At 40.1% G+C, this 9,673-nt stretch overlaps 1 protein-coding gene across 1 annotated transcript in view; it reads left to right on the forward strand.

Annotated features, from left to right (window-relative positions):
* Window positions 1-8,383: 8,383 nt before the first annotated feature.
* UST (uronyl 2-sulfotransferase) overlaps window positions 8,384-9,673 on the forward strand; it is a 396,229-nt gene continuing 394,939 nt past the window's right edge. The window contains exon 1 of the mRNA XM_001370770.4: window positions 8,384-9,420. Within this exon, the coding sequence (XP_001370807.1) occupies window positions 9,171-9,420 (250 nt within the window). The 5' untranslated portion in view covers window positions 8,384-9,170. The remainder of the gene's footprint in view (window positions 9,421-9,673) is intronic.

The raw sequence follows: 9,673 nt of genomic DNA on the forward strand, positions 1-9,673 counted from the left end.
CATATTCTCAAATAATTAAATCTTGATCCTTTGCTACAGCCCTTCCTAAATCCTGTTACCCTGAGTAGGGTGGAGATTGGAATAATTAAATTTTGATCTATGCTGCAGCCCTTCCTAAATCCTGCTACCCTGAGTAGGATGGAGATTGGAATAATTAAATTTTGATCTATGCTGCAGCCCTTTCCATTGTTCAGCAAAAGGTTTCTGTCCTAAAGTAATCTTAAGAAGGGAGGAGGAGGAACCTCCCTTGCCAATGGGGTTCACATTCCAATGGTGAAATTTCCAACATTCACAAGTCTAAGAAATTTTAAGGTTTACAAAAGGAAAGGGCAATTTTGGAATTAGAGGAAAATCAGAAGAGTTCATGGAAGAGCAAAGATTTGAATGGCCTCTTAAACCTAAATATAGGATTTGGATAGGCAAATTAGAAAGAGGATTCTTGGAGTGAGCAATACTCCAAAAAAAGACAGAAAGCAACACCAAAAGTGGTGTTAGATTAGTGTGTAAAACTGGTTTGACTCAAGTGGTAAGCTAAGTATAATGTCTGGGAACCAAGGTATCAGAAAATGAAGTGGGTAGTATAAAGTAAGATTGAAGACTATGATAAGCACACACATGCACACACATATACACACATATCTAAATCCAGATTTAGTTTTGTCTATGGGGAACAAACTTTCCAATGGCATTTGTTAGTAGATTTGAATCAGAATGTGATAGTCCTGTGTCTTTCTAGTGACAAGGAAGATGGGAATGACTCAGAAGATAATGTCTAGGAAATCCCTGCTGCTTGTTTCCTAAAGATCCATCACTCCTTAACCTCCCTGTGCCAATACTTAAGGCAATTTGTACCACAGGATACAAAACTTTCCCAAACACTCATCTAAAACTAGGTAATACAAAACACCTTGCCAATACTACCCAGAGACACAAACTCCATAGCAATATTGTTTGACCACAAAGTGGTCTCACCTTGATCTCCTTTCCCTTCCTTGAGCAACTTGCTCCTTTACAGTGGGATAATGGGTCAGCATTTAACAATAGCTAAAACATCAGCTTCTAGCTTGTGTCTGAGGGGTGCAGATAGGCCCATAATAGAAGAGAGATATTAAGACCTTCATGGAAGACATTCGCACTAACTATTGCCTTTCTGTCCCCACAGCTCCATTACCCTGGTTTTCTGATAATGGTAACATCATATCAGAAGAAATTTTTCTTTCATATAGTTATGGCTTATAATTACATAATACTGCTCATTTGATAATACTTCAGGATGTACAAAATTTGTATCAACCTGAACATGCCAAACATTTTAACTTTAATCCACTAGAAAAGTCATTTGATATAGTTTTCTATGTGTTATATGCATGAAATATAGATATAAAGCAAAGATATTAATTTTTTAAAAAACCCAATGTGCTAGAATTTCTAAATGTAAATGATGACCACTGTCTCCTTCAAACCTTGGAAGGTTATGCACTCATTCCAATGCTATTATAATTACCCAGACTTTCTATGGAACTCACCAGAACCTGAGGCATTCTTTTGGATTTCCTTAGTAGTGTCAAATCTTTGCGTTTTGAGGGTGGATTTGATTATTTTTGTCCCTGTTTTATTTCCCATGATAGATTACAAAAACCTCACATAGGGCATCACAGTTCTTTGCATAAAACAGACACCTAATAAGTATTTAGTTGAATTATTACATTCTGTTTTATTTATTTAATTGAAATAATTCAAAATAGCAAAAATAATTACTTGGAACCAAGGCCTTTTTTGAGTGGGAGGGCGCCTTATATGCCCAATGAATTCCTACAAAGATGCTATACTACCATCTATCTTATTAACTTTAATCATTGAATCTCAGAGTTTCAAATAATAGTATCCCTAGAGTGTGTTGGCATGCTTGGAATAAATTGACTATAAATCTATGATTGGGAAGGAGTTAAGCTGTTGTCTATTCAAATTCATATCTAAACCAGTATCTTCTTTACACTATACCCAGCAAAAGACTCTTTTGTATTTGCTTGATGATTTCCAGTGATGGTAGAATCTATCACCTCTTGACACAAACCCATTCTACTGTGGGATAACTAATTGTTCAGAAGGTCTTTCTTATATCAAGCCTAAATTTTTATATTTGTAGCTTCTACCCATTGCATTTGCCTTCTGAGACCCCCCCCAAAAAAGAATATAATCTCTCTTCCACAAGGCAGCCATTCAAAAATAATTGAAGATACTGGAATTATGTCCCTCCAAGTCTTTTCTTTTACTGGGCAAATATCTCCAGTTCCTTTAACACAATTTCATATGACATGAGCTCAAGGTCTTTCCCCATCTTTTTTGCCATTTTCTTGAGGATCTCAAGTTTTTTCAACTACTTTCCTAAAATGTGGTGTCCAGAATATAATAGGACAATTACTTAGGGCCAAAGTTTGAAATTCCATACTCCCTACCCAAGTGTCAAAAATCATGTGTTGTTTATGCCCTCAGTTGAGATTGGTGTGGGGTGAAAACTTCCTTGTATGTAGAAGAGGTGATCTTGGTAATCAGGCATGAGGTCAGTCCTGGTGAGGTCACTAACCAGTGTTGTGCTTGATCTGGTCTCACTGACTCTTGAAAGCTGGTTCTTAAATATTCATTATGAGCATTTATATCCCAGAAGTTATAAAACACTACAAATTAGAGCTTGATTTATTGTTTTGTTGAATCTCTATACTTGAGAAAGAGATGCAGCTATAATCATTGTTAATCACTTTATCCCCCTCAATACTCTCTTCTCTCCTGTATTTCTTTACCACTTCTTTTCAGTCTTCTTCACTGAATTCTCATACATATCATTCCTTCTAACTACAGAGGCCCTCAAGATTCTGTCCTGGGTTCTCTTCTTTTCACCTTCTGTACTTCACTTTGCTTCACAAATGTAGAAGAAAAGGAAGAACAAGACCTTGTCTGCTCCCATGGATTGAATTATCATCTCTCTGCTGACAATTCTCATATCTACTCCTCCTGCCCTTATCTTGCTTCTCCAACTGCCTTTCAGGCATCTCAAACTGAATGTCTTAAACTGGATATCTTTAACTCAACATGTCCAAATGGAGCTCATTGACTTTCTCACAAATCAGCTGTTACTATAGAGGCCATCTTCCCAGCCCCTTAGACTTGAAACCTAGAAATCATCTTGAATTCTTCATTGCCTCTTACCTCCTATATCCAAGGACTTTTGCCTATTGATTTCACCTTTGCAAGAGGTCTTGAATTTGCCCTACTTCTCTCTTCTGACACTGCCACCACTCTGGTGAAGATGCTTATCAAGCCATATTTTGGCTATGGCAGTGACCTGCTAATGAGTCTACCCAACTTGTCTCTTCTCCTCCCAATCCATCCCTCCCTTCAGCCACCAAAATTATTTCCTAAAGAGCAGGTCTGACCACATCACCAAAACAGATTATATACATATATACACACATATTACATATGCCATATATACTATTAATGTTATAATATAGTATATGAATGAAAATATTTCCAAAGATATTATTACAAAACATTGCTAATTGTGACAATTACTGTCATTGCATATTTTGCATGAGTAGAGAAGAAAAAGAAAAAAAATAGAAGCAAGATGAACCAGATTTATCTTGTAGGGTGTCTCCAACTTCCTATTTCATTGTTCTCCAATCATTTCATAGATATTGATCTTATTACCTTAAGTAGACAGTAAGCTACTTGAGGGCCAAGACCATATTGTATGCTTTTTTCACTTTCTCCCACAGAACAGAGCAATAGGAATGCAACCAAAAATGATCTCAGTGCCACTCAGAAGTGTAGACACCATAATTATCCTATAGTTACATTGATTTTGCAGTCAAATGACCTGAACATGTATCCTGTCTCAACTACTATGTTTATGACATTGGACAGTCATTTCACTTAAATGAGGAGACTGGACTAGATGACCTTTGAAGAAATTTCTAGTGCTAAATAAAAACCCTGTGATACAGTCATAATGGCTATTGGATATTACACATGGAATCATGAGAAAAGCTTATTTGAGGAAAGACTATAGGAAGGGTTTAACTGATACAAGTTGGAGCGGAAATAGATTTTTGACACTCCCAACTGCTGAGTTTTATAAAAATAGCATTTATTTAACATTTTACATTTTTACAAAGCATTTTTACATGGTATCTTATAGAATGATTATAACAGCTGTGTCAAATAGGTATAACAAGTCTCTCTGTCCCAAATTTATAGTTGAAGAAACTGCAGATGATGTCACACAGTTATAAGTGAGCAGGTCAGGCCTTTAGTCTATTGCTTTTTTTATTCTACTTTTGTCTTTACTAATCTTTCCAACCATGGAAGATAATAGGGCCCTGATAGCCATTGCACAGCCCTGGAAAATCTGGTGCTGGAATGCAATCTGAGAAAAGAAAATATTTTAAATGGAATATTATACGGATTAACCTATTTCTTAATCCAACTTATGTAATTACTGACTTTCTAACTGGCTACTTTGCAATAGTATCCTAATATTTTCCATATATGTTACAACATATGATACACAGAAGGTGTCATGTTAGTTGAGATTAGAAGGAAGCCTTAAAATCACATCCTCAAGCAATTTTCACTACCCAGCCCAATGGCTCTGGAGTTGAATGTTTAACCCATCTCAATTCCCTTTCCCTAAAACCCTTGTCAGTTAGAAATATTAAGCTAGTGCTTTCATCATTCTAAATGTCATTGCTTTGTATTATTACTTATGACAGAAGTTGAAACTGATGCAGCACCCACATTCTTTCCTCTTCAACTCTCCTAGCAACTAATGACGCCATTAGTCTCTGATGGGCATGCCATATACCTCCTCCATCTGCTGACAGAAAAAATTGCCCAGGCTTTGCAAAGCACTTTTGAAGAGAAGCAAAAAGCTGTCTTACAAAGAGAGACTAACAGCTATTGCATCCCAGAGAATAATTTGGAATGAGAGCCTCAACACCTTTAACACTAAGTCAAAATTTGCCATTGAAAATACAATCTGGATTTTGAGTCTTTTCAATGGAAAATGGGGCTACTTATGTAGCTTCTCTCTTACCTCTCTTCCTACCTCTTTTGCTTTCTTTCCTCAGCAATACATATTTAGTTTATGTTAATTTGTCTGGGTCTTTGTCTCATAAGGACAGGAAATGTGGATTGGGACAATGAAAAATCCTCTACCCTACATATAGAAGGAAAAGAGGATGGGGAAAATGCCACAAAAATTATTGTATTAGACAGAGGCTATTATACAACAAAGTGTTTCTGCCTCAACGAAACTCTCTGATTTTGTTTCTTATTGACTTCCTACAACTCCTCTAGCTCTCCAGAATCAAAATATTTATCTAGATTCCCTTTCATATATCTTAGTCTAGCCTCCTAGACTGAATATCTCTGTGATGTTATTTGACATTGTTACTGGATTTGATTTCTACTTTTAAATCCTGGTTTGGATCATCTTCATTATCTCGATTGTGTTCCCTTACACACTCAAGGGATTTCAGATTTGGAAAGGATTTCAGAGCTAATCTTATACAATCCATACCCAAATGTGAATATCATACAAAAAATCTCCCCCATTTAGTCGTTATTGACTCACTATTCTAATAGGCTTTCAGTGAGGGGAAATGCATTACCTTCCCATACACTCTTGGACATCTTTAATCTTTAATTGCTTGAAGTCTATAAACATGAATGGCAAAAAATTGCAACTTTATTTTACTAACACTAATTGAATTTGGACATTTCCCTCAAGTATTTAAAAACATTGACAAGGGGTCTATAGACTTCCCCTGGACCATGGCACTAAAATGTTTAAGAACCTCTATTATTGTTAATGAAATCTCTTAATAATCCTATTCATTAATGATATTCAACTGATCATATCAAACACCAGAAAATGACTGGGTCTATTAGCCTTCAAGGCAAGACAAGCTGTATTTAAATCTTCCCTCTGAAACTTGCTGTGTGTGACCCTGGACAAAGTAATTAACTTCTCTGAGCTTCTTTTGCTCATATGTAAAAAGAGATTAATGATAACACTCATATGTAAAGTGAGATAATGATAAGGGAAGTCCTGAGAAATAAATGAGATCACATATATATGTATATATGTGTATCCACATATATACATATATATGTGTATCCACAAAATATATATTATATATACATATATAAAGTTATTTGAAAACCATAAAGTACTATATAAATGGATGTTGTTATTAGTATTAGTGTTATTATCAGTGATATTCAAAAGAAATTGACCCAATAATCCCTTTAGGAAGAAAAGAAATGAATGAATAGAAAGGGGGATGTCCCAGGGAGACTTCTGCAAAAGTCATAGATTTACTTTGGCTAAAAGACAGAAACATTTGAAAGGTAATGAAAAAATAGACATTCTCCATCCTAGGAAAACTGGGTATCCTGAATACCATAATTGCCTATGAAGAAGACAATACGACAAGGGATTGTCTCCAGGGCATAAATTATATTCACAAAGTTAGTCCCTAGCCACTCTTCTACCATAAGATTCCCTTTCAAAAGAAAAGACAACTTTTCTTCAGTCTCTTGCTGGAGATGACAAACAACATGAGGGTTCAGACTCCGAGGAAGTGAAAGGAAAGAACACCAGCTGATCCTGTGGCAAAGGTCATTTCTGAGGCTAAAGAAGTTTTGGAGCATCTTAACTAAAAGGAGTACCATAACATTCCAGCTGCAGAGAGTGCAGCACCTACTACTCCAGCTGGTGGTTTGATGAGCAGATCAATTTATCAGCAGAGAGTCAAGCCACTTGCCTTACTCATCCAGGCCACCTACACAGCCCAACTAGGTGCCTTGGAGTCTAGTCAGGAACCAGTACAGCCATTGAGTGATTTGGCCAGCCTAATTCAGCAACAGATTGGCCCATTCAGTAGAGACATTGTACCCTAAGAGGAACAAGTTCAGATGAACTACTAGTTCAGCAGAGTCACTATGCCCTATGAAGCTAGTTTAACTGAATAACCCCTATGGCCCCATAAATCATGGCTGTAACTTTCTGAACCAGTGTTCCTCCCTGGTTACTATTCCTGACTCCTAGTCTATTATTCTTTCCATCAAACATGCTACCTCCCAGGAGTATATATGAAATCATTAGCTGTATCTCTGTTAGAATGAACAAAGATTAGAAAACTGATTGGAATGAGGTTGAAAGCTAAAGTACCTACCTATTTGTACATTGTGTGAGCTAAAGAAGTACTTATCTATTTAGCTTATTTTTTTTTATCTTCTGAATTATGAATCAGAAGTGTTCACTTGAACTGTTGATGTTCTGAAAATGGTCTCTTCCTGAGTTACTCCCTCTTAGTATCTTGTCTAGATTTGCAGAATTTTTCTTTTCTCTTCATCATCAAAAGCATTTCTCTTTTACCTTGAAGGAAAATGATGCTTTGGTAAGTGGTCTGTCTTTAGTAGACTTTCTGGTGAAACTTCCTTACTATTGTCTTTCCCTTCTCATAAGAAGAAAGGAAGAGTGGAAGCTAGGTGACTCCGTGAATAGAGAGCTAGGCCTAGAGATGGGAGATCCAGGCTTCAAACCTGGGCTTGGATATTTCCTAGTTGTGTGACCTTGCGCAAGTCATTTAACCCTTAATTGCCTAGTCCTCTTTTGCTCTGGAACCAATAATTAGTTTTTCTGCCCTGGAATCAATACTGAGTATTGATACTAAGGCTGAAGGTAAGAGGTTTTGTTGTTGTTGTTGTTGTTGTTGTTGTTGTTTATTTGTTTTTGTTTTTAAGAAGGAAGAAACAAGAGATGAGTGGAGAAATAGGGTTACATGTTTTGATGGCTGGGAATGCATGGCCTTTTCCCCTCTTTGCTTCTGCCTATTTCCTTTATCCATTTGTCCTTATATGGTGGATGAGGTAGATGAAGACTGAGAAAGGGGGTGAGGCGTAGGAAGTGTACAAGGACATTAAGAACAGGAAATTCTTTCCTTCAATTCCTTTCTTTTTCTCCTTCATCCTCCTTCCTTCATGGAATTTCCATTGAGTCCTCCTGACCTCTATCCCCCACAGGATGCCTAGAATCTTTGACTATTTTTCTTCTTCTCTCCATTCCATAACGAAGTTTCCTTTCGACTTTGGGCTCCTTTCTTCAACCTTTTTAGACAACTCTCAGGCAATAGGCAAGAGAATGAATTTCTTGGGTTTGAAAAACATCCTTTTTTTCCCCTTTGAAGCTGCAGCCCTTACTCCCTAAGACGGTTTATGAGAGGGAAGTCAGCAGAGCCCCCAAGAGGTCGCTGGTGGCGCAGTAACCAAGATCAGAGTGAAGTGAAGAGGCGAAAGAAAGAAGGGAGGGGGAGACTAACAACAACAACAACAACAAAAATCATACCCGAGAAACTTTCTTCCTAGTTGCCAAAAATGACGCTCCCCATCCCTACTTAGCGGCGGTAATGTGACACCGAAACGAATCCCTGAGACACGGGCTGAGAGGAGAGAGAGGGCGAGAAGGGAGTCGAGGGGAGGTGGAAGAGGAGGAGGAGGAGGAGGAGGAGGAGGAGGAGAAGGAGAAGGAAAACCCCTGTCAAGGAGGTGGAGCGAGGGAGATGGTGTCCGCCTCCTGTTCTTCCCTGCCGTTTTTCAGGGGAGCCTGAACGGGGACAAAACACGCTGAACTCGACACAAAGCAGGGGGGCACACGCTGGCGCTGGCGCTAGAGGCGAGCCCTGGAGGCTAGGGCTGGGACTGGGAGCGAGCCGGCCTGGGAGCCAAGCGCCAGGGCTAGAGAAGCGGGTCTGAAACTCCGCGCCCAGGACGGAGCCTTGGAGCCTCGGAAGGAAGGCAGCAGAGCCCCGGAGCCTGAGTGTGCAGGGACACTCTTGGCAGGGAAGGCGGCGGCGGCGGCGGCGGCGGCGGCGGCAGCAGCAGCGATGGAGAGGAAAGTCTCCTGAGCAGCACCAGCAAACTTCAGCGGTGCCCTTAGCTTCCCTGGCCTCCCTCCCTCCCTCCCTCCCTCTGCGCTTCTCTCCCCGCGCGCCTTGTGCTGTCTTTCCCCATGTGCAGCCTCCCCTCTGAAGCTCTCCTTTTCTCAGGCGAATGGGTGACCCTTTCCTGGCAGGGGCAGGCAGTTTGAGGCGGTGGAGCAGGCGATGAAGAAAAAGCAGCAGCAGCACCATCACAGCAGCACCGACCCCTGGACCCATGTGGCCCCCCTGGGGGGACCCCCTCCGGGGCCGGGCAGCTGGAAACGCCCCGGCTCCCTGCTGCCTTTTCTGCGCTTCTCCCTCCGGGATTACGGCTTCTGCATGGCCACCCTTTTGGTCTTCTGCCTGGGTTCCCTCTTCTATCAGCTCAACGGGGGACCCCCTCGCTTCCTGCTCGACCTGCGGCAGTACTTGGGTAAGGAAGGGGGGGAGCTGGGTAAAAAAGTTATACAGCGAAAGGAAGGGTCCAGAGAATGGGGTGCAACTAGGATCATTTCCCGTCTCCTAACTCATACACCCCTCCCCCTAAAGTTCTCCAGGTGTGAAATCCAAAGAGCATCAGTATGCCATAGCAACTGACTGGAACTTCTTCCTTTGCTGTTGTCTTCACTGAGGGAGAGAAGGGGAGCTGTGGTTTGGGTTGCCTGTTCCCGGTAGACCGGAGGGAG

This window comes from Monodelphis domestica, chromosome 2 (assembly GCF_027887165.1).
Source record: "Monodelphis domestica isolate mMonDom1 chromosome 2, mMonDom1.pri, whole genome shotgun sequence".
Classification (NCBI taxonomy): domain Eukaryota; kingdom Metazoa; phylum Chordata; class Mammalia; order Didelphimorphia; family Didelphidae; genus Monodelphis; species Monodelphis domestica.